The 26,421-nt window shown below is 37.8% G+C and overlaps 1 protein-coding gene across 1 annotated transcript; it reads left to right on the top strand.

The window, feature by feature from the left end:
* Positions 1-1,642: 1,642 nt before the first annotated feature.
* Mcm3 (minichromosome maintenance 3) lies at positions 1,643-26,156 on the top strand. The gene is made up of 15 exons (XM_045759537.2): positions 1,643-1,822; positions 4,500-4,612; positions 5,828-6,036; positions 6,551-6,691; positions 7,183-7,349; positions 10,254-10,418; positions 10,753-10,889; positions 12,510-12,674; positions 13,718-14,065; positions 18,276-18,431; positions 18,568-18,718; positions 20,275-20,415; positions 20,629-20,785; positions 22,088-22,281; positions 25,426-26,156. The coding sequence occupies exons 1-15, from the start codon at positions 1,742-1,744 to the stop codon at positions 25,582-25,584; spliced, it is 2,484 nt and encodes an 827-aa protein (XP_045615493.1). The 5' UTR covers positions 1,643-1,741; the 3' UTR covers positions 25,585-26,156.
* The last annotated feature ends 265 nt before the right edge of the window (positions 26,157-26,421 follow it).

Below are 26,421 nucleotides of genomic sequence, written 5' to 3'. Positions count from 1 at the left end.
TCACCTCTCGGGCAGAGGTGTTCATGTTCCTAGTTATTAGTCTTGTTCTTCGTGTGGCCTACCGTGTTGATATCCCATCCCAAGATAGTCCTCACCCCACCCCTAGATCAACAACCACAATGTGCTTATGTAAATGACTCATTAAACACCGACGTTCCCCCTGGCAATATTTTTGGCCCGTTCCTCCCTCATTTATATCAACGACTAACCAAATGGCGCCCAACAAAACATAAGTAAAATTAGCCTAAATGCCGGAACACTTTCAATGCCCGACCTATGAAAGTGCAGCAGTAAGTAATTATCAGAAGGCACCAAACCGGGAAGGCTAGTGTGTAACGGTAAGTAAGTGCTCAGGAGTTAGCTTTTTGTGGGGTTGCATCCTGGGCGGGGTCAGTAATCCGACCTTTGGGGGAGGAGGGGTAGGGCGATATAAGCCTAACGTGAATGAATACTCTGGCTGCCTGTCTCCGGACAATTTTTTTTTATGATGCGTAGTCCAGAAAAATACAAACTTTTGCCCCTGAATTGCTATCAGATATCTTTCACACCACAAAACTAATTTTAGTTACACTTAAATGCAAGATACAGTAAGAATTAACGCAACAGTAAAATGTGTACTTGGATGAAAAAACGATTCTTCGCGGCAGGGGATCGTATTCCAGGGACCATAGGATTAAGGACCTGCCCGAAACGCTGTGCGTACTAGTGGCTTTACAAGAATGTAAATACTGTACTATCCAATTTATTCTCACAAACCCAATGTACCTTCTTGTATATATATAAATAAATAAATAAATAAATAAATAAATAAATAAATAAATAAATCCTGTAACTACACTTAGGTAATTACAAGGAAAAGCGCGGGAATTGTTGTTGTGGAGCGCGCTAGCTGCCGTTCCTCACCGTAATCCGCAGCCGGATTGTGACGTCATTCTGAGGCACATTGACCATACGATACACGACTAGTTATTTATTTATTTTGTATATATTTATTCATATACAAGAAGGTACATTTGGTTTATAAGAGTACATGGCATTGATGTTTCTACATTCTTGTAAAGCCACTAGCACGCATAGCGTTTCGGGCAGGTCTTTAATCTAACAGATAAGTTTAATAATTTTCTGTTAGATTAAGGACCTGCCCAAAACGCTGCCTGTACTAGATAGTAGGCATCCATCAGTCTCAGGAGACTATGGAGTTGCGCTCTGGTTGTCGGTCTGGAGTGGCCTCACCAGGGCGCAAAGCCAGGGTAGGTTGATTCGGGGTTAGGTTAGGTTAGGCTAGGCTAGGCTAACCTAACCTAACCTAACCTAACTTAACCTGACCTGACCTAAATTAACCTAGTGATTACATTCTTGTAAAGCCACTAGTACGCGCAGCGTTTCGGGCAGGTCCTTAATCTAACAGAAAATTATTAAACTTATGTTAGATTAAGGACCAGCCCGAAACGCTATGCGTGCTAGTGGCTTTACAAAAATGTAGAAACATTAATGCTATGTACTCTCATAAACCAAATGTACCTTCTTGTATATGAATAAATAAATACAAAATAAATAAATAACTAGTCGTGTATCGTATGGTCAATGTGCCTCAGAAGACGTCACAATCCGGCTGCGGATTACGGTGAGAAACGGCAGCTAGCGCGCTCCACAACAACAATTCCCGCGCTTTTCCTTGTGGCTGACTGGTGGAGCTGCCCTGGAGCAGTGTTGTCTAGGTAACTCCTGTAGTATTGGCAAAATGGGTACTACGACGGATGTGGTTATCGACCAGCGTATAAGGGACATACAAAGAGAATACCTGGAATTTCTAGAAGATGATGTAAGTTACATTGTGTCTTGGTATTAAGTGAACTAATGCTGATAAGGGCTTCTAGAAATTTAGACAAATACTTTTTATCACACATAGATCCACTTTGCACCCGCAAGATTTAGGTCTTTAGTATTTTTGGGTTTGGTAAATGTTATTCTTGTTTGATAAACTGTTCACTTGAGGGAGTTCAGCAAGTCCCAGCTGCGTCTGAGTACTAGTGACAGGAACAACCCAGCGGGTTTCCTTCTTATTAGGGGTGTTGTACATACTGCTTTGACGGTATGTTCACTCACAGGATGAGTAACGCTGCCAAATAAACTCGTCCTTGGCAAAAAGCTTAATTTTTAAATTTCATCATGCATAGACCTAAAATTTTCATTGTTGGTGTACCAATCAATACATAAATCTACACTTATCAGGAACTTGTGTACAAGTTTATGTATTGAAAAGTGTGGGTGGCTGACAACAATATTGTCAAATTGTACACAGGCTTGTTTTAAAATTTTTGTCATTAGTTGTATTAGGTAAAGTAAGCTTAAAACTTTGTTGGCTAACTTTTATGCATGAGGATGTGTAACCAGCGGAGTTGTCACTGCTATTTTGTATCTATCATAAAAGAATTAGATCCTTATCCAAATAATAGTTGTTTGTAAAGGACCTGACAGCTGAGTAATTACCTAATTTTTTTTAATTACCTAAGCATAGTTACAGGATGAGAGCTACGCTCGTGTACTAGCCTATTTGTGCTTGCGGGGGCTGAGCTTTAGCTCTTTGGTCCCCCCCCTAAAGGTTAAGTGGACAGCACTTCGGATTCGTAGTCCTGAGGTTCCTGGTTCGATCCCTGGTGGAGGCGGAAACAAATGGGCAGAGTTTCTTTCACCCTGATGCCTCTGTTCACCTAGCAGTAAATAGGTACCTGGAAGTTAGACATCTGCTACGGGCTGCTTCTTGGGGGTGTGTAACAAAAAGGAGGCCTGGTCGAGGACCAGGTCGTGGGGACGCTAAGCCCTGAAATCATCTCAAGATAACCTCAAGATTACCTCACTTAGACATTAATTCATTGAACAACTGAATCTATATCCAGTTTCTGCGGTGGATGAGAATTTTTTTTATAATTCCTTATACCTGATGCTTTTTTCACCTAACAGTAAGTAGGTACCTGGCATTAAACTGTTTTAAGTACTGTTGTCGAGGACAGGAACCCATACTTGGGCTTATCTAGATCCCCTTAGACAAATACTGGCCTTCCTGAGGATGCAACCCACAACATTTGCCAATTTCTGGGGTATCTATTTACTACTAGGTAAACAAAGGCATTAGATGAAAGGAAATTTACCGAACTGTTTGTCTTGGCTGGGTAATGAACCTAGGTCCCATGTTTGAGGGCTGAGGATATAGATAACTGTTGGGACCTAGGTGGCATCAGCTTTCTCTCAAGCCTGTCCCATCTGAAGGTAGAAATAGCCCAAGCTACTCTATCCTTTTGAGATGTTTTTTATTATCTCAATGAACTTACTTGAACTCAAGCCTGTGCTAAGCTGAAAGGTGGTAGGTTTGTGCTGTTTTTGTATCTCATGAGGTTCCAATACTTAGTCCTACTTTCACAGGCTGAAAGATGGGAAAATCCTTTCTTCCCTGTCAATGAAAAGGTACCTCTGGAGCCACCTGAGCCTTCACTTGGCATAGACCTGTAGTTACTTGAGGTTTACCACCCCCCAAAGAGAGGTGTAGTTATTTTTACCTTATCTGGTCATGTATGATCTGCATGAAGAAATAGGGTAGATTCTGATCTTTGATCTCCTTTGAGCCTTCTTGGAATAAAGGTATTTTTTCTGCATATTCTGTTCCCCACTTTGCACTGTGAGATTAACTACTTATGCATTTGGCTAAGAGTTGATGAACAACCACTTCAAAACCATTTCACTTTTATAACCACTCAAAAAGTTTCAACCCTCCTGTCTTCCTTACATCTAAGGCAGAGAGCAATTTGATCGGGTCAGCAAGGATCTTATGCTGGAATCATAAATAGAATTAGTTCCATTCTATTTATGGAACAGAAGATGTGCTTCTGAGTTAGATTTCATGTATGAAACATTTGTCTGCTTGCTGTTATAATAGGCCTGCAGGGTTATTGGTTTCTTTTATTTCTTTTACCTAGATGACAGCCTCATTTTTTAGGGCATGGCATCTTTTTGGTCATAACACATTAGATTCCCAGTTCTCTTCTCTCCTGTGAGTAAATTTTATATTTGTATTAATAAAAAATTACATGATTTTGATTTGGGACCCCTGCATTGGCATCAGTGCTGCCACGTGTTGTGGCATTGCTGGTTTGACTAAGCTGTCGATGAACTCTCTTGAAGCCTCATTTGGCATTCGCTTGCAATACCAAGGAAACATACAGTGTATGGAAGTACTGTTCCCCCCTGGTAGACATTCAAGGCTGCACTGATCTTTTTAAAAACAATATATAATCTGCAGGGAAATTTGAAAAGAACCACATATCACTGGTACCTCAATGTCATCTTGCCTGTCTCAATGAATTCTGTTTATGTACAGCAGATTCTTGTCTAGGGAGCAACAGATTGTCTACTCGGAAAGGAGCATTGCAATGGACGTGATACCTTATTAGTTTGTATTAAGCTTGAGGGCAATACTAGTTAATGTAACAACACTCCTTTTGCAGGAGGATACTGGAGTGTATACTCAGCTTGTGCGTGATATGGTGGCTGATGGGGACTGCCGTCTCATTGTTAACATCAACGATCTTCGTAAAAAGAATAATCAGCGTGCCACTGGGTAAGCCATTTGTATGTACAGTACAGTGCCATACTGAACTTAATTCTTGATCACCTCCCTGCTGGTCTTGGATATTATTATATTTCAAGATGTTTGTCTTTTTGCTTAAAAAATGTGCATTAATATGATTTTATGTAAACTAATACATAAGTTCAGTCAAAAGTAGTGTACAAGCATGCTCTGAGTATTAGATGTTAGTGACATTAAATGGAATATTAACTCACATCTTGGGTCTAACCTGTTTATTGGCTGAAGAACTTAAGTACTATGTGTGTGATTAACCCTTGGAGGGTGCAAATCGTGTGTGTGTGTGTGTGTGTGTGTATATATATATATATATATATATATATGTCGTACCTAGTAGCCAGAACGCACTTCTCAGCCTACTATGCAAGGCCCGATTTGCCTAATAAGCCAAGTTTTCATGAATTAATTGTTTTTCGACGACCTAACCTACCTAACCTAACCTAACCTAACTTTTTTGGCTACCTAACCTAACCTATAAAGATAGGTTAGGTTAGGTTAGGTAGGGTTGGTTAGGTTCGGTCATATATCTACGTTAATTTTAACTACAATAAAAAAAATTGACCTCATACATAATGAAATGGGTAGCTTTATCTTTTCATAAGAAAAAAATTGAGAAAATATATTAATTCAGGAAAACTTGGCTTATTAGGCAAATTTGGCCTTGCATAGTAGGCTGACAAGTGCGTTCTGGCTACTAGGTACGACATATATATATATATATATATATATATATATATATATATATATATATATATATATATATATATATATATATATATATATATATATATATATATATATATATATATATATATATATATATATATATATATATATATATATATATATATATATATATATATATATATATACAGTGTGTGTGTGTGTGTGTGTGTGTGTGTGTGTGTGTGTGTGTGTGTGTGTGTGTGTGTGTGTGTGTGTGTGTGTGTATATATATATATATATATATATATATATATATATATATATATATATATATATATATATATATATATATATATATATATATATATATATATATATTATAATGTGTGTGTGTGTGAATTATATTTGGAAATACAGTATAAGCATTTTATTTTCTATAAACTTCCAAATTGTTAGTTTAAATAAGTTGGATCAGTGCTTTGCCAAAGAATTGCAGTAATTCTTAACATAGATTATTTTCAGGCTTTTGAATTCTGCTTACGAAGAACTGCCAGCATTTCATCGTGCCCTAAAGGAGTTTGTAGCATCGGTTGACATTAACTATGCCAAGACACAAGAAGAACTCTTTGTTGGATTTGAAGGGAGCTTTGGCAGTAAACATGTTTCTCCTAGAACACTGAATGCAAGAAATCTTGGAAATTTAGTGTGTGTGGAAGGCATTGTTACAAAATGTAAGTTTTTTTTTTATAGAATAGGTATTGTCACTTTAGATTTGCATCATACAAAGTGATTGTAGTCAATCTTCAGTCTCGCTGCTAATTTGTTATTTTTGTATATTTTTGTATGTTTTTGTTATTTTTGTTATTTGTAATAACATTAGTATGTTATTTTTGTATATTTTGCAGCTTTACAAAATAATTTGCTTTGAGAACACTTTTCAATACTAGATGCTCTGCTGGGGAAATTTAGATACAGTATGTTGTTTAGAATCGCATTTTTTTCTTTATGCATATATTTTAACAATTTCTTTAAATTTGAGGTAATATCTCCACGATGTATGATTTGCTGAACACTTGGTCTGAGTTATTCAATAACTTTATTAACTTGGATTTTTGTTACCATTGCCATGCATGCTAGAAACTAATTATCCAATTTTTTTTTTTTTTAATTTGTTTGATCTGCAAGTATGTGACATGTGCCTATTTATATATGCATTTGCTAACCTTGTCATATTTAATTTTCCAGGTTCGTTGGTACGGCCAAAAGTTGTACGGTCTGTTCACTACTGCCCTACTACAAAAAAGACTTTAGAAAGACGCTATACAGATATGACGTCTTATGATCCATATCCATCCTCGGCTTTATATCCAACACAAGATGAAGATGGTTTGTTCAACTTTTTTGTTATTTATATTATTGTATAATGTACACCCTTCATTTTCTGGGGGGCAGCCCCTTCGGCTCCCCAGAGCTATCCAGGCTGATATATATTAGACTTTGTCATCAGTCACTGTGAATGGAGTTCTAGGTCTACCAGGGACTATGAACCCCCATGTGGGTGGAAGCATTCTATGTCTGCCATCAACCGGGTCAGGTACCCAGAAAGATAAGCACCCTAAAACAGACCTCTATTCTGGTTAAGAAATTGCTACTGAAAGCCGAACTAGTGGACCTAACTCCCCAAACAAAAACGGGTAAACAAGCACGACGTCACCACGTTGCCGTGCCGTTTGTCTGCGCAGCTCTCCCCTCCCTTTCAGGCCTAGTAGGCTGAGAAGTGCATTCTGGCTACTAGGTACGACATATATATATATATATTTATTTATTTATATTTTATATATTTTACATATTGATATATAAATAAAAGTTTTTTTCAGGCAATCTATTGGAGACTGAATATGGACTTTGTTGTTACAAGGATCATCAAACTATAACAATCCAGGAAATGCCGGAGAAAGCCCCCGCTGGCCAGTTACCACGTTCTGTTGATATTGTGTTGGACAATGACCTGGTAGACAAGTGTAAACCTGGAGATAGAATTCAGGTAAATGCACAAAGGTTTGTCTTGCCCAGTATAATAATAAATATTTTCAGAATTTTTGAGGCTCTAATTATAATAATTACTATGGTATGTTTTATTTTCTATAAAGCCACTAAACATTCACAGTTATATATGTGCTAACTATTATTAAACCTACCCTCCCCTTTGTTATTTTTGCTTGTTCTTTAGTGTATGTTCTCAAATTTAAGGGTTGAAATTGAAATGCTGTATTTGTATTAAAATTTCAGGTATATTAGAAGGGGGACTCGGTAAATTTGTTAAAATATAAATTTAAAGTCCCATTCTCTTCATATAAAATTTATGCCTTACTCCCTACTGGGAGCTCTTCATCTAAGAGTAGTCACAGCAGAACTTTCTCCAGGAAGCATTATGGCATGAATCTTTCACTTTCAAACTTTCTATCTCTTGCCCTATCCTGTAATATATTGTTCCATTCTCCCTTTTAATGGTTGTCTACCTATACCAAGTGATCCTTTTATTTCACCTTTATACAACCTTCTTGCTAATGATTCTCAGGCATCCTTGTAACAAGTCTATACCTCAAAAGTGTGTTTTGTTTCACCTGCTCCACATGCACACACTCCAGATACACCCGCTCTGCATGCACCCACTCCGCGTTTCATTCCCTCATCTTTTTCTCTCGTGCCACATCTCGCATACTTCATTGCTATACTTGTCCTACATACTGCTTTTTTCAATGTAATTTCCATTTATTGTACATTTGGGCATCCTTTCCCTTTCCTTACCAAGGTTCCACTTTTGTATAGTAGTGTACTATTCTTTCTTAACCTCATAGTAGTGTACTATTCTTTCTTAACCTCATAGTAGTGTACTATTCTTTCTTAACCTCATAGTAGTGTACTATTCTTTCTTAACCTCATAGTAGTGTACTATTCTTTCTTAACCTCATCCTAGCATTCTTACTGTCATTATAATTATCAGCTCTCCTCTGGTTCATTACTCAGTTATCATATACAGTATACATTCACCCTTTTTTGTGAAACACAACTTTCAAGTATTTCAAATATTATACCTCTTCTAATATATCTTTATTTTATCTTCTAATAATATCTTGCTACTCAATAAGAATATTCAAAATTCACTTTTTTCTGACAAATTTTAGAAGAATATCTCTTACAGTGACCTTCAACTTTTTTCTTGTGCTCACACTATTAAATTTGCTCTCACTTCCAATTCTTCCTCGCTTAGCAAAGATCACATTTGCATACACATGTCAATAATTACAATTTATTACCAGTACAGTCTACTCCTACTCTAGGTGCTCTTGCATTTACCTCAACTAACCAGTCCATGTATATAAAAAACCCAGTGATAATTCTTTACTGTTTATCAATAAATTTTGTCACTAATCTCCTTAATATCACAGGCTCTATTCTTATAAAAGATTTCATATTTCATGAAAGATTTTCATTAACCAATCCTTTTATTCAATCTTCTACAATTGAATATCTTTAAAACCTCCCTCAATACTTGCTCTTATTATGCTATTAGTAATATTGTACGGGAAAAAAAACGTGCTAAAGGGGGGGGGGGTGAGAGGGAGGGAGGGAGTGGAAGACAAGAAAGGGGTGGAAGGGTTGGCCCTGGGCTGGGTGCCCTCTTAGTTCTGTATATGCAGTTATTTCATCAACATTAAAAGCCTTATTACCTTTAACCTATTCATAACTTCTTTAATTCTCCTTCTATCTATCTTTCCTGTTTCACAAGTTATTTTGAACTTGCTAAGCTAATGTCTAAACATGTTTTTTTTTGCCTTTCCATTACCATTTTCAATTGTTGCTCTAAGTATTCACTCCATCTGATGTTGACATGCATATCTGTCAACAATTCACTACATATGCACATCTGTCACTATTTTACCACACATCTTTTACACTATTTATCCCTCCTCACTTCTCCACTTGACTATTTAACACTATCGCGCGCACCACGTGAGCACCACAGACTTTGACGTCATGGGGCTAATGGTACGGGCGAGCGTGCGGCAACGCCTAAATGTGTATACTCGTTTCAGTTTTCTCGCCTTAATTCTCGTGCCACGTCGTTCGTTTTGGTATCATTGTGTTCGCAATAAAATTCCCTGCAGATTTATATGCATATAATGTCCAGAAGACTGGTGAGACTCCCTAAAATTACCCGTGACCGAGTACCAATTTGCACACCACAACCTAATGTGTACAGTATACTCGTTCAGTTTGATAACATCAATTTTCATGTTATATCGCTCGTTTTGGTATCAAATTGTTCGCAATATAAAAGTGCACATTTTAAAACTAGTCTCATAATAATAGGACAATAAATAGAATTTTAACAAATATTTTAAAATTTAAAATTTAGACCCAAAAATGCATTTATAATCTTTCTAGTGTTCTGACATCAAGTTTTGTGTTACATCTTTCATTTTGGTATCAAATTGTGCACATTCTTATGGTGCTTATTTTGAAACTATCCTGAGGTCGATCGGATAAAAAATGAATTTTATACAAATATTTTTGTAGTGGACTCGAGTCCTGTCCACTGCTAGGACTCCAGAAAAAAAAAATGGACGTGATCGGTGTCCAAAGCGAGCGATACTGTTAAAATTTCTATAAAATAATTTTGTATTTTTGTTCTTACTCTTTCTTATATTCCTCATTCTTTCCCTTTTCTTCATCCATCCCTAACCAATATCTTACAAGATTTTTTTTGCAGTAATCTTTTTTCCATACATACATTTTTAAGTAAGGTCTGATGCAGTTTAAACTTTTCATGGAGTGGTCTATCAATGCTTGGTGGTAATGTATGGAATATAATATTTTAAAATGGAATATAATAATGTAAAATGCACATATGCCAACTTGTATGTTTTAATATTTCAATTTTCAGGTTGTAGGTATCTACCGTTGTCTTCCTAACAAGCAAGGCACCTTTACTAGTGGAACATTCCGCACTATCATGTTGGCAAATAATGTTATTTCTATGAATAAAGAAGTTTCGCCACACATCTCGACAGATGATGTCCATAAATGCAAGAAATTTTCAAAACAAAAGGTTAGTGCTAACGGTTGCAGGTATATTGTAGTATTCAACAAAACTATTTAGTGACTAACATTTTCTCCTCAATGCTCTTTAAAAAAAAAATGCAACTTGAACTGCATCCCTTTCTCTCACTCCTTTTTGTTTGTTTCAGAAGCCATTTAGTACATGTCTTTGTTGCACCCTTTCCAGTTTATTGATGTCTCTTGAGATATGGGATCCTTGCAACTCTTGCATCATCCATATATTTAACAATTATGTATGTACTCACAACTTGGTGATGAGTACATACATACATACATACACTATAGCAGTAATGTAGTTCTGATAAAATAATAATCATTTGCAGGGAACTGATGTATTTGAGTTGCTATCCAAATCTCTGGCACCCAGTATCCATGGCCATGATTACATTAAAAAAGCTCTCCTGTGTATGTTGCTTGGTGGTGTTGAGAAGATACTTCCTAATGGTACCAGACTGAGAGGGTGAGTATTAATGCACTATCTTTTATTTTATTTTGTGTGTGTTTGTTTCATATTAGTGATCAACAAGAACTACCATACAATTTATACATAGATTTTTTTTTTTATGTTTTAAGTCTGAATGGGAGCATAATACAGTTGGGTAGGTCTAATCTTCAATGGTTCCTACAGGGTCATGATGTATTATTTTACTGTGCCAGAGATGTTAGAGAATATATTGCTCAGCTCTTCCTAGAATGGTCATGTCACTTTGTAGCCTGTAAACTCAGTCCTTCTGAGCCCCTCTTTAGCTTCACTGGTGACCACTAGTGAGGGACCTCATTAATTACCCGTTAGCTATCCTGTCCACCTGCACCGAATACAACCCAGTGGCAGCACCATGCTTGCCTCTAGGATCCCTCAACCCTGCCACCTCTCATTCTTGAATGTTGTCTCTCAGACACTTGCACGCTGCATTTTCTGATAAGTAGCAATTGCTTTTCTCTGTAAACTGTTTCTGCTTTCTGGTAAGCCATATGCTGTTTGATTAATTAATGATACAATATTAGTACAGTATAGTGAAAAAACAGTGTCAGGAAACTTTATTAAAGGGAAATTATGGAAAAATCTGCACATATTTTAGTAGAGTAAATTATTATAAATTCTCTCCACTTTATTGGAAAGTGTTCAGACCAAACATTGTTGTTGAAGCTGCAACTCTGATGACATAATCTTATCCAAGTGCTAATAAGTATGTAAAAGCTTTAAAACTAACTCACAAAATACAATATTATACAAAAATTATTTAAGATAGCATAAATACCTTAATTTGATTTTAATATAAACTATGTGGTGGAAATTTTAGTTTAACCTTGGTGTTAAAGCTGTTTTTCAACATAATGCATTCTGATATTTAAACCTTCTGCTATTACAGCGCTATATTTATCATCTTTCTTTATCCTATGATCAAATATTAACCCCTTAACTGCGTTGCCTCCAAATATAACCCCCCCCCCCAACAGTGGTCTCTGTTGTGAAGACAGGTTAAGAAAATACTGTAGTCATAACATCTCCAGAGGAGAGACTAGAGGATATGATTGTTTTAAATTTGAGGTGAATAGAAGAAACGGACAAGACCATCCTTTAAAATTTGGGGAAAATTAGACAAGACGTGGGGTGGAAGGTGAAAACAATTTGGGTATAGAAATTTAGGAAAAAACACATACTGTGAAGGTGGTCAACAAGTGGAAGCAACCATTGCAGCCACCACACTTATGACTTCATCCACTATTACAACTATCATCACATCTGTTGTTAAACCTCTAAGTGTCACCACTGTAACCAATACTACCACAGCAACCACCATAAACACATGTAATCACCACCACTAAAGATAACCACTAGCCTCCCATGATCATTACATTCACTCTGCTCATGTCATTCTGTACTCATTACCCCTCTTTGAATTCATTATGCTCCTATAATCAGTATAGTCCTCCTGTAATCATAGCATCTTCTATACTCATTGCACCAGTCTATATTAAGCCATGTTGTGCCTGGGAGGCTTTTATTGATTGCCTTGATGCAATCAAAACATATCTTAATTTTTACATCATATTTACTGAATCCTTTAATTTTTATTAGTGACATCAATATCCTGCTGATCGGTGATCCATCTGTGGCTAAATCTCAGTTGTTGCGGTATGTACTTCATACTGCTCCACGTGCCATCACTACCACTGGCCGAGGGTCCTCTGGTGTTGGTCTTACAGCTGCAGTTACTACTGACAATGAGACTGGTGAAAGAAGGTATTGGTTGTTAAAATCATTGTAATGAGACTGCATTATTAATTGTACAATATATGTAATAATATTTTGTGGGTTTATGAAACTGAGACACTAGCCATTTTCTGTGGGGGACCCCGTCGGCTCCCTGAAGCTATCCAAATTATATTAGCTATATTAGTTTGGGGTCATCAGTCACAGGAGTCATTATGCCTACCAGAAACCATGAGCCAGAACCTGGTCCCCTCAGAGAGATGCAGGGAGCAATGGCCTATGAACACTTTAAATTTAATCTCTGTGATGCGCCGTGTTTATTGGGACATTCCCCCTGTGCGCCAAAAATAAAGTTTTTAAAGCTCCCCATTAGAAGACTTCGTTGCTTGAGGTTGTCTTCACCCTTGGGGTACGTTGGGGGTCTTATGCTTTCCGTCTTGCCCCGGGTGGGGAAATGTTTTGGCTGGGTGGGGCACGCTGTGGCTGGCGCAGCCTGCTTTACTGCAACTCGGTGACCGATGCTTCTCTTTGGTGGCTAGTTTGTTTGTTGTTTCTTCGGGGGCTTTTCATTTTCTTTAAAGGTATTTTTGCCTTTTATGGACAGAGGTGGTCTGCCTAGCTTCTTGTTAGGCTAGCTTTGGTGTTGTTGGTCCTCCTCCTCTGTTGGCCCCAAGGTTTAACTGCTGCTACTAGACAGGGAGCCTCAGTGCCTTAGCTTCCCATAGGGCTAATTTATCCTACATGTCCTGGAAAACTCTTGTGGGCTCGGTTGTACAATGGCTCCTCTGCTATGTGCTGCTTCCTGGGGGAGTGTAACAAAAAGGAGGCCTGGTCGAAGACCGGGCCACGGGGACGCTAAGCCCCAAAAAACATCTTAAGATAATAATAAGAAAATTCCAAACTAATATAGCACACATCAACTTGGATATTCAGGGAGTCAACAGGGCTTGCCCAGAAATTGGCGTTTCATTATATTCAACGCTGGTTTTTTTTCGTAGGGCGAAAGTGTTGGAAAAGTAGATTCATTGAAAGTGATTATGAACACTGTCTTGATGCTTTTGTTTTCTCTACAGGCTGGAGGCTGGGGCAATGGTTCTTGGTGACCGTGGAATTGTGTGCATTGATGAATTTGATAAAATGAGTGATATGGACCGAACAGCTATTCATGAAGTGATGGAACAAGGCAGAGTCACTATTTCAAAAGCTGGTATCCATGCTAGTCTCAATGCACGGTGCTCAGTTTTGGCTGCTGCTAACCCAGTATATGGTCGATACGATCAATATAAAACTCCAATGGAAAATATTGGTTTGCAGGACTCACTACTGTCACGTTTTGATTGTCTTTTTATCATGCTAGATATTGCAGATCCTGAAAGTGACAGAAAAATCTCTGATCATGTAGTGCGAATGCATCGTTACAGGTTAGTTGTGAATGTTTATAAGTTTATTGTAAGTAATGTTTTTTTTTTTTAATCAAATGCAGTATACCACTAAAGCACACTCATTAAATACTGTATTTTAGTGAGGCTTGTTAAAAATTCAAGCAACAAGTGATGATGCTTGAACAAAGCAATTTGGTTTTGAGTTGCAATGGAAAATTTACATTCAGAGAACTATACTTACCTAAATTAATTTGTTCTAGTGTTTTTATGGGGATTCGGTAATTGTGTGTGTGGTATTCCTAAATTATCACTTTTTTTTATAAGGTGAGCCTGTTGACAGGGAAAGTAACTCAATCTTCCTTTTCTAATGTATAATGTGACAATAAAGCAATAGTATGCAATGACTGTGGTGCTAGAAATATGTCGGTTATTCTTTATTAAACATAAAATAAATGTTAACCTCATATCTGCAAGAACTAGGAGAGTAAAGGCCAGTTTCAAAGGTTAGCGACTTTATCAGCTAGGTACTCCCTACTAGACGGCTACAAATGAACAGTATTTTGCTTTCTAATGTGTGTGTGTAGGACAGGTAGGCAGGCAGATCGAGATTCATGCAAGATAGGTTAGATGCAAGTGGACTGATTAAGCTGCCCAAACTCAAAACTGCAATTTTCAGAAAACTCGTCCCCCTGGAGGTGGGTTGGTAGCTTTCACATTTCTATCTTCTATGATTCCTGTCAGCAGTCCTTCCTAACTCCTCTTGTTTAAGCACGGATGTGAAAATGTATCATTTATACGTAAATTTGTTTGCAAAATATATCGTTCTTTGTTTTAAATATTAATTTTAACAAATATACAATACTGCCATTTGTAATTAACACAATTAATCATCATCCATACCTGTACACACTGCATCACCTCTCCCTTGAAAGTTGAAAGGTTTCACGTTTCATTACAAATCCTCATAACATAACCTAAATAATATTTCTCTAATAAACAGGCAGTAATAATACAGGTAAATTAAGAGTAATAATGTTAGAGAATACTTACCTTGCATGGAAAAACTAGTGATACAGTAGCCTTGCATTAATGTTGCTTAGACATTGCATATATTGCATACAATAAGTGGCAGCCATGATTCTGATGTACCTCTTTGTTGGCTAAATTTCCTAGGTTGATCAAAGAATCACTTGTAGATGGAGAGATGAAGAAGTGACTTTGCAGAAGGTAAAATAGTTCTGGTGGCCTAATTTTGTCAATTTAGCATACCAATTTATTCCCAATAAGATAGTTCTTAGGGTACATTTTCCCAGTCGCAATCAGTACATACAAAATCCCCCTCCGCCTCCCCCGACTCCCCCCCCCCCCCAAAAAAAAAATGGCTTTGTAAATTTAATATATGGTATCTATCCAATTTAAGGAAATCAGATTTAGCATTCTGCTGGATTTTTATAGTCAGTTTCGAGACCAGTAAAGGCAGATCGTGGTTACTGAATTACTGGATTTACCAAGCTTGTCACTAGGTAAACAGGCAGCCATTGTTGGTTTTGTTGTGATGCAACTTGGCCTTTGTTAGGCCAGTGTTTTTCACAGTTTTTGTAGAGTGGATGTAGAGAATGTACCAGTGCCAAATTTGGCATACATCTCATTTACGTCCTTGCCTGACAATGCGTTTTCATCCAAATTCATTAATTAACTTGCCAAGTTCCTTATAGTGTGGGAAAGTTAGCAATGTGGCAATGTAGTAGTGTTTTCTCAGGAGTGGCTGTGGGGAATGTAGCAGGAGTTCTCTGCAGATGTGTGGGAAGGAAGAGTGTTGTATGTGGGAGGGAGGGACTAGGGTTGGTGGGTGGGTGGGTGGAAGTGATGAGTGTTAGTGAGTGATTTAACTTCCTTAACCACCGTGCTGTGCCGAGTTTATTGTGGAATTCTCCCGGTGAGCATGAAATGGTGTTCCCAAATCAATTTTTTATTTTTTTCGTATAATGATAAATTCCCTTCCCTGAACATATCTCTGTAAAAATAAATACCAAATTCCACTTACTTTGGCTGTGGGGACGTGGACAAGGTGCGTTGTGACGTCATCAGGGCCTGGTAGCCCGTGCGTGAATCGCCCAGACACGGTCGCGCGGGCCATTCAAGCACCAGGTGTTGCCACAAATATATTTTCAATTATTTGTTTTATGTATTTCCAATGCGGTTTTATTTGTTTTTTTATCGTATATGATGCATATTTGTGTCCTTTACAATGTGTATAAAGTAGAACGTTCATAATGTTCCATGGAACATACATGTGTCAGTAATGTATCCACAATAAATGTTTATTGTTGCAATATTACCTGTTAAAAATTCGCTAAAATTACAATATGTTCAGTTTCACACACTATTTACACAGTAACACTGTATTACATACTCAGTACTTCGGAAGTGAGTAATAATCAACGAAGTAGTCCATGGTACATAGCGCAACTTCGCTCCCAGTGCACCAGGTACAGATAAATTTTCGCTTCCTGTTTCTTCATTGTGTGTGCTTGCGAATAACGCACTCACGTACACCCTTTGCTTTAGTACTTGTAGGTTGTATGTAGCCAAGCTTGTAAAGCATAAGGTAGTATTGAAAAGATTATAGGAAAAGATAAATTTGTAGGGTAGTCTTGAAAAGATCGCTTTGTATGGTCCCACACAGGAAGAGATTCAGCTAGCCTCAAAGAGTGTCCGTCGGTTAAAAAGAGATTCAGGTATTCTTGAAAATATCTATGGAAAACACAACCATGTTAGCCGCTAACACTGTTCATCAATGCTACTTGTATCAGATGCATCATCACTGAATGCAGAAAATGATTAATCTATGTATCATCTAACTAAATTGGAGATAGCATAGGATTGCAAGGCTGATGCTCAGAGCTACAACTGGATACGCTCGCTGTATCGTCCTCATAGGTGCTGTATCGCTTGCATCCGACGTTTGTGTTAGGTCATTATTGCGCCTAGCTTCACCAATATTATGACCCTTATCATCTTCCAACAATAAGGTTTGAATTTCACTGACAGCGTTATCTTTCAACACCGCGTCGGACAGGTGTTTGGGAGCCAGAGGCGCGTGCGCCACCCATGGTTGCTCATTCAGTACTTACCCAGCCAGCAGGGTATTCCCAGGCCCTAGGGCATTCTGGGAATTTTTTCCAAGATGGCTGCCTCTCACTGGAGGTCCTAAGAGTCCATTTCGTACACAACCAACCTCATACACATTTTGAATTGGTACCGAAAAAAAAAAAAAAGTTTTCTCGGTTGGCGCAGTTTCCCACCGACCGAGAATACTCGGTTGGCGCAGTTAAGTGGATAAGGAAAAGATATTTAAGGGGCCCTGAAAATTGCTTAATGTACGCTAGTAACATTTAACAACCTCGGATTTAGCAACCATTCAGAGTTAGGGAGTAGGGTATTGTCCATATAGGTCAACTTGAGTGGATGCTGTACATGTGTATTGCCAACAGCTAAGTAAACAACACATAAGTAAAAGTATTGTGTGGTGTAGGTTGTTTCCACAAAGCCATTTTGTTTTTCTAATAGGCTTTACCTTTAATATAGTGGCCATTCTGATCAATGCATTGCTTTGTGATTTGTTTAGAGTAGTATTGGGTATCAGTTTTGAAGATACATGGTTATTCACTTACATCCCAAGTTTTAAAGTACAGGGTAGTGTTGATTGCTTTTGACAGTTTGAGTCCCTGAGCCATATTTCTTGTTTCACAATTGTTTTGGATTATATTCTGGCATTATTGTACCTGAAGCATTCTGCCCATTATTAGGTGTAATGTGAAGGGAAGCCTTACCATTTTCACTAAATTTTCTTCTTCTTTGTTCCAAAATCTGTGCAATGACTGGTAAGTGCCTTCATATTTTGCCCTCAAGCTTTCAGAATTATTTATAGTGGTGCAAGGATGATGTCTATTGTTGTTGGGCCATGTAGTCCCCTTGTGGCAGACTTTTGAAGTTTAAAATCATTAAGGAAGAAAGGAAGAGCTTAAGTAATATCTTAAAAATATCCATAGCTACTAATAATTTCCTGTTGCTGAGAGACTACCAGTAATCTCATACAAATGATACTCTAGAAAGTTCCGTAATATATATAATGTTGATTTTGATGCTAAAAGCATGTCTCGTGTTTAGTGAATTTATCAGAGTTCTCTCATTTAGGGTTTGTTGTAGGTAACTTTAGAAGATGCTGAAATATTTTAAATTAACACAGATCTCAACATGAACAAGATGGCGAAGCTCTTCCCATGGGCATTGGAGTGGACATATTGTCAACGCACAATCCTGATATTGTCGAAGATGAGGAAACAGAGACTCCGATTTATGAGAAATATGATGCTCTTCTTCACGGCAGTCTCCGGTCAAAGAAGTGAGGATTGAAATGTGATAAATTTGCTTTGATACTGTAGAAATAATAAAATATTTTAGCTTGAAGGTGAAGCAAAAGCTGTTGTTGAATGTAACATTGTATAGTTAATTTTATTTTTTATTCTTTACACTTGCAGAGATAAAATTGTAAGCATCAAGTTCATGAGGAAATACATCCATATTGCTAAGAGTATTAAACCTACTCTTACTCGAGAAGCTTGTGAAGTTATTGCTGAAGAATATTCTAGGCTTCGATCCCAGGACACACAACATTCAGATATGGCACGAGTAGGTGATATTTTGTGTTTTTCATTGATCTGGACACATGAAAATAATCTTCTAGTAGGAGTGCTGCTTTTTAGACATGGACCTTGGTCAACATCACTTAATCTTCAACCATTACAGGCAACTTTTTATAAAACCCACTCTTATCTCAAATTAAATTTCCTAAATTAATAAAATACAAAAATAGGGTTTTGTATTAATATTAAGAGGTGCATTTTTAGCAGAATCATTTGATTGCTTCCTATAGTAAGATCCCTTTATGTCCATGGACAGGATCATTTTCAATCAGGAAGAATGATATTCCTATTCAGGTGCTGCAGAGTAACATTCCAACAGTGTAAATAGATTTCAGAATGACCAACAGAAGCCAACTTATGCAAATCTACTCCCTTCAGAACTCATTCTTGGTATCACAGGTGACTGCTGGGTAGACTACCTGGTTTCTTATTGAAAATCACCAGATAGCAGCTCAATACCTAGCTAGGCAGAAATATCTCTTCCTCCAGAGGTATCTGAGGTATGATGTAGAGTGAAGAATATGGCACCTGGCACAAGTAAACGAAGGGCAAGTGGTTATCTTGAGTTATCTTGAGTTGATTTCGGGGCTTTAGTGTCCCCGCGGCCCGGTCCTTGACCAGGCGTCCACCCCCAGGAAGCAGCCAGTGACAGCTGACTAACACCCAGGTACCTATTTACTGCTAGGTAACAGGGGCATTCAGGGTGAAAGAAACTTTGCCCATTTGTTTCTGCCTCATGCGGGAATCGAACCCGCGCCACAGAATTACGAGTCCTGCGCGCTATCCACCAGGCTACGAGGCCCCCTGGTTGCCATCTGAAAAGCTCATTGGAAGTAAACCCTGTCCAAAGCTAAATATTGAAGGCCTAAGAAGCAGACTTGGGAAATAATGTTATACCATGCATTAACCAAACTGAAAGACACATTGTCAGAGAGCTCTGCACATGATGAAATATGAAGGCAATGGGGCAATTTCTCATAAGACACCCAAGCATTAATTTGGGTTTTAACTCTGTAGAGAAACTCCTAAATGGAAAAAAGCATGTCCCACAAGCTGCCAGACAGCATTACTAAGGAGGCAGGAAACAACAGACCATGGGAATGACGAGAGAAAAGGTCTAGTAAGATTAGGGAATGACATGACATTAAGAGGGTTCATCAGAGTGGGACATGTCAGTAATGTTATCTATTGTGCTGTATATTTAGATGATTATACTTTAATATCATACAGATCATTGCACAGTTTTAGCACAAAAGTTAGCTGATGGTAACACAAATTGTCCATTTGTGTGGCAGTATGCAGATCTCAAGTCTCTTCTCCAAAATTAGTCTTCACCCAATGCTTTCAATGATCCAGCTATTGAAGTTATCATTTTAAACTATAGCAAAATTTGGATTGTTAATGAGGAAATTAGCATTTTATATCTTATTTCTACTTTCATTTTTCTCTCATTCTCGAAGGAAAAAATAGCTGCTAGGCAAAAGACATTCAAAATGAAGGTAAATTGAGTGTACCATGCTATATTTTTATATTCTCTTACAGACGCAACCTGTAACTGCTCGTGCCTTGGAGACACTTATTCGTTTGTCTACTGCCCATGCCAAAGCCAGACTCTCTCGTGTTGTAGGTGTGGAAGATGCAGAAGCAGCCATTGAGATGGTATCCTATGCTTACTTTAAAAAAGTATGCTATCATTATTGCTGCTGTTATTTGTTCATTAGTTTACTGTATTCCTGAAAAGTATTTAATGTGATGGAAAAATTGTATTTTGAATATCAAATCAGTCATAATGATTAATATATATAATGTGACTTGCATATTGGTAAAAATCAGGACAATTTTAATATAATTCTAATATAATCTTGTATTATTTCTGAAATTGGTTATTAATTCCAGGTGATGGAAAGGAAAAAGAAGAGCAGAGGTGATGATGAAAGTGCAACAGAAACTGAAGATGAAGGGGAGGAGGAAGGTGGTAGAAAGAGGAAGAGAAGGCCTACGGGTGACTCCGAGAAAAAATCAAAGAAACCAAAGAAGAAGCCTGGCGATGAAGGTTAGTTATGATCTTATCTTGAGGTTATCTTGATGATTTCGGGGCTTTTTTAATGTCCCCGCGGCCCGGTCCTCGACCAGGCCTCCACCCCCAGGAAGCAGCCCGTGACAGATGACTAACACCCAGGTACCTATTTTACTGCTAGGTAACAGGGGCATAGGGTGAAAGAAACTTTGCCCATTGTTTCTCGCCGGCGCCCGGGATCGACCCTGGGACCACAGGATCACAAGTCCAGCGTGCTGTCCGCTCGGCCGACCGGCTCTCTTAATGCCTTAATGCTCTCTCTGATGCCTTAAGCTGTTGTACATGTTAAAATTAAATTTAAATACGTTTCTCTTGGTTATTGCATTAATCTCCTCGAGCTCTTCAGTTCAGTTTTGTGCTCCCCAAGTACCTGCCCAGTTGAATCAGGCAGGATGGAGTAGGCGGGGTACTAAATATCAAGGTTATAATCACACAACCCTTGTTCACTTACTTATTGATATATGCAAGTTATGAGTTGGTACATTCAATTGCTCCAAAGAAAAGCATCTACTTCCATAAAGTTGGATTCATGAACAGTGGGTAGGATGACACTGACATGGCTAGCGCATCACAGACTACCACTTACCTGTCACTAGACTGGGAAAAACACTAATTCATGTAACTTGTTTGCATCTCTTGAAATCAGGTCTCTTGTTTAATAACCTTTGTTCATGCTATTTTTCTCCAAATGCTGAGAGTATATCTAAAAAAAAATTGAGTTAGCTTCCATAAATAAACAAACAAAAACATAAATTGAACTTAAAAAAAAATAGAGCCTCATGGCAATGGGCTCATGGCATCACTCGTCCCACAGTGCTAATTATTACAATAATCCTGCTATTATCACAACCCTGGTTATTTATATCACAGTCAGGGGTCATCTGTAATATTGTCATCGCTAAATAATAGCAATTATATATTTATTTTGACATTTTTCGGCGATGCTGTGGTCACAAGCTGAACAGCAATGCTGTTCGCTCATGCTGCATGCGCCAGCCTTGGTTGCTCCAACAGTACTGTGCCTCTCACACCTGAGAATATTGCTCACGATTTTTTTTTTTAAATGGCGTCTGTTTACAAGAAAGAAATATCTGCAAAAGTAGCATCTGCCCATTTTCATATCCTAGGCTCATTGCACCAGCCTGTGCATTTTTACACCAATATTCAAATCTTACGATGTGCCGAACTAAGAATACCTTTCTTGATTTCCCTTTTACATTGAATATATTTTTTTAATGTACAGTGTTATCAATTTAGTAAAGAAAAACAATCTTTCAGGATATGACCCATATGACATAGAGAGTGCAGAGGAGGATACTGAGCCTATGTCTCCATCATCTGCCTCAGTACGAAGTGCTGTCAGCAAAGCCTCCAAGCCCAGTGCAGAATCTTCATCTTCCTCTACACCTAAAAGAATCAGTGCGGGTAGACTGGAAAGTTTCAAAGCATCTTTATTAAAACTAATGAAAGAGGTAAAGTTTATTTATTTAATACAGTGCCTGTCCAATATTTTATTGCTTATATATCACATTTTTTGTATTGCAGTCTCCAAAACCACTACTTAACCCTTAGTCTTCCCTGCTTCCTATCCTCTCTTCCTTCTCTTATTCTCTGCTCATTCTCTTTCCCTTCTCTCTCTTCTCCTTTAACCTCCTCCCCCCTCCCCCAAGTCTCTGCATCTAACTCACTTTTTTTATATTTATTGCAAGAGTTCATATTAGTTACCTACATGATTGAACTGATGTAATTTTTAGGCCAGTTTTTTATTTTTTAGTTATTTTCTGGGGGGAGCCCCCTATGGCTCCCCCTGAGCTATCCAGGCTCAAAAATTACAAAATCTCATATGTCAGGCTGCGAGCAGCCGCGTCTAACAGCCTGGTTGATCAGTCCAGCAACCAGGAGGCCTGGTCGACGACCGAGCCGCGGGGACACTAAGCCCCGGAAGCACCTCAAGGTAACCTCAAGGTAAGGTAGGCTAATATGGATACCTAATTATTTTGCATCAGTCAATGTGGGTGGAGTTCTAGGCCTACCAGGGACCTAGAGCCAAAATCTGGCCCCCCTCAGAGGTACGAGACGCAATGGCCCATAGAAGTGCACATGTGATTTGGAGCATTCTGTATCTGACATCGACCAGGACAGGCACCCAGAAAGGTAAGCGCCACAAAACAAACAACAAATTGCAGGTAAAGGATGATATACAGAGGTTGAAAATGGGAAATAGATTCACGGAAAATGAAAAGGAAATGTGTGAAACATTAAACGAAAAGTTCCAAAGTGTGTTTGTACAAAATGAAATCTTCAGGGAACCAGATACAATAAGAATTCTAGAGAACAACATAGAGCACATAGAGGTGTCTAGAGACGAAGTGGAAAAAATGCTCAAGGAGCTAAATAAGAACAAGGCAGTTGGTCCAGATGGAGTTTCACCATGAGTTCTGAGAGAAAGTGCACCTGAGCTCAGCATTCCTCTTCAACTGATTTTTCAGGCATCCCTGTTTACAGGAGTTGTAGCTGATGTGTGGAAAAAGGCTAACATAGTTCCAATCTACAAAAGTGGAAGCAGGGAAGACCCCCTTAATTATAGACCGGTATCATTGACAAGTGTAATAGTCAAAATATTGGAAAAAATAATTAAAACTAAATGGGTAGAACACCTGGAGAGAAATTATATAATTTCAGACAGACAGTATGGTTTTCGATCTGGAAGATCCTGTGTATCGAATTTACTCAGTTTCTATGATCAAGCAACAGAGATATTACAGGAAAGAGAGGGTTGGGTTGACTGCATCTATCTGGACCTAAAAAAGGCTTTTGACAGTTCCACATAAGAGGTTGTTCTGGAAACTGGAAAATATTGGAGGGGTGACAGGTACGCTTCTAACATGGATGAAAAATTTTCTGACTGATAGAAAAATGAGGGCAGTGATCAGAGGCAATGTATTGGACTGGTGAAATGTCACAAGTGGAGTACCACAGGGTTCAGTTCTTGCACCAGTGATGTTTATTGTCTACATAAATGATCTACCAGTTGGTATACAGAATTATATGAACATGTTTGCTGATGATGCTAAGATAATAGGAAGGATAAGAAACTTAGATGATTGTCATGCCCTTCAAGATGACCTGGGCAAAATAAGTATATGGAGCACCACTTGGCAAATGGAATTTAATGTTAATAAATGCCATGTTATGGAATGTGGAATAGGAGAACATAGACCCCACACAACCTATATATTATGTGAGAAATCTTTAAAGAATTCTGATAAAGATAGATATCTAGGGGTGGTTCTAAATAGAAAACTATCACCTGAGGATCACATAAAGAATATTGTGCGAGGAGCCTATGCCACACTTTCTAACTCTAGAATTGCTTTTAAATACATGGATGGCGATATACTAAAGAAATTGTTCACGACTTTTGTTAGGCCAAAGCTAGAATATGCAGCGGTTGTGTGGTGCCCATATCTTAAGAAGCACATCAACAAACTGGAAAAGGTGCAAAGACATGCTACTAAGTGGCTCCCAGAACTGAAGGGCAAGAACTACGAAGAGAAGTTAGAGGCATTAAATATGCCAAAACTGAAAGATAGAAGAAAAAGAGGTGATATGATCACTACATACAAAATAGTAACAGGAATTGATAAAATCGATAGGGAAGATTTCCTGAGACCTGGAACTTTAAGAACAAAAGGTCATAGATATATACTAGCTAAACACAGATGCCAAAGAAATATAAGAAAATTCACTTTCGCAAACAGAGTGGTAGACGGTTGGAACAAGTTAGGTGAGAAGGTGGTGGAGGCCAAGACCGTTAGTAGTTTCAAAGCGTTATATGACAAAGAGTGCTGGGAAGACGGGACACCATGAGCGTAGCTCTCATCCTGTAACTACACTTAGTAATTACCTAACACCTCTCCTCCTCTCCTTCCCCCTCCTCACCGTATTCCATATGCCAACAAGAGTCTTCAATAAAGGTAAGCTATAACTTGTACATACTATTGTGCTGTCTGTATTATGTATGAAATGTATTTTGAAGTTAATATTTTTGGGGGTGTGGCACAAATTAATTCAATTTACATTATTTCTTATGGGAAAATCCGTTTCAGGTTAGGAATTTTTGTGTTTTGACCCGTTTCTGGGAACGGATTCAATTGTGTAAATTAAATTCATAAAAAATCATAAGGAAGCATTGTATATCAGGTGTGGGGAAAACATAATGTATGCTAGGTAAGGGGGCGAGATGATGATGAGCTTCCCTCATAACTGCCGACGTATCATTAGCAATTTTTTGTATGTTTGTGATAACTGCTGGTTTTCAATATTTTATTATTAGTAACAATTTGCTGTAATAATTTGGCTTGTTCTCAATATTTTATTAGGAATGATTTTTGTGCCTAGCAAATTTGCCCAATATGTTCGTCCGGCTCCCTAGCCAACGGTGCTTGGTCTTCCGTCCGTAATGCGGCCGCATTAGACGCAGGGCAATTTTTTTATACATTTAATAAGGGAAAAAGTGAGTCTTATATGCTGGCAAATATAGTATATAACTCAGAACAGCTTCACAACTTCTATTTATTGATCACTTAATTCCAGCATTTACTTTTATCTTTCAGGAGCGAGCTCAAACATTAGCTATGACAAGAGTTGTAGAGTTCATTAATGCTGAACATGTGTCCGAACCCTTTACGCAAGAAGATGTTGATGCTGCTATTGAAATGATGACTGATGCTAACCAGATAATGGTTTCAGACGGTCTGCTTTTCTTAGTTTAGACATACCAAATGTAATAAATACCTTTTGCTATGTAAAGATTGAGTGTCACCAAGAAATGGGATCTTCTCAGTAGTTTATAAGACTTAAATATATTTTGTACATTCACATTTGTTATTTTAATGTCTACGTTTTTTTTCCATTTTATATCTGTTAACAAACTTAAAATTTTAGTGTACCATGTTAGTATGATAAAAATAAATTGTGAATAAATAATTGGTGTTTATTTGGAATATATTTTTTTTACTGTGCTAGAATTAGATGGCAATAAAAAATCCTGAAAATAGTTCTTTGGAGAGGCAAAAAAAGTTAACATAAGGTAATTATAAGTCTTAAAGAAGATGGTGTTATACAAGACAATGGCAAGAATGATTAGGAATTGTGTGCGCTGGAAACATTTTGTTGAATACTCTGTGGTTAACAAGGTTTGTGTAAATTCGATAAACAAAATGTTGAAGGGTACATTACTTACAAACTACCCGATATCCAAGCATAACTTTCTCTCTACATCTAAGAAAGAAAATGTACATGAAAAAGATGTAGCTTATATTAGGAAATAAATACTTGAATAGAAGTGCAGAGAATTTTATTATCATGTGTACCTTAAATTAGGTTGTTTATCATACTATTCTAGCAACATATATTTGTGTATGTCACGCTCACTGGCAAGAATACCAGGCTGGGTATTCTTGCTGAAGCTGGAATGTTTGCTAATATTTAATTTGAAACTATTTTCTGGCAGTGATGCATCACTCAAATGAATCTATCCATTTTTGGGGTCTTCCATTACTAATGAACTTTGCTACATAAATAAATTTTGTGTTTGGTGCCACAATGTG

This window comes from Procambarus clarkii, chromosome 83 (assembly GCF_040958095.1).
Source record: "Procambarus clarkii isolate CNS0578487 chromosome 83, FALCON_Pclarkii_2.0, whole genome shotgun sequence".
Classification (NCBI taxonomy): domain Eukaryota; kingdom Metazoa; phylum Arthropoda; class Malacostraca; order Decapoda; family Cambaridae; genus Procambarus; species Procambarus clarkii.
Note: the sequence above shows the minus strand (reverse complement) of the source record. Positions and strands in the feature narration are given on the sequence as shown.

Coding starts and splice junctions, on each gene's coding strand:
- Mcm3 (XM_045759537.2), top strand. CDS start 1,742: ATGGGTACTACGACGGATGTGGTTATCGACCAGCGTATAAGGGACATA. Junction 4,613..5,827: donor AATAATCAGCGTGCCACTGG/GTAAGCCATTTG, acceptor GATTATTTTCAG/GCTTTTGAATTCTGCTTACG. Junction 20,786..22,087: donor GAAGAAGCCTGGCGATGAAG/GTTAGTTATGAT, acceptor ACAATCTTTCAG/GATATGACCCATATGACATA.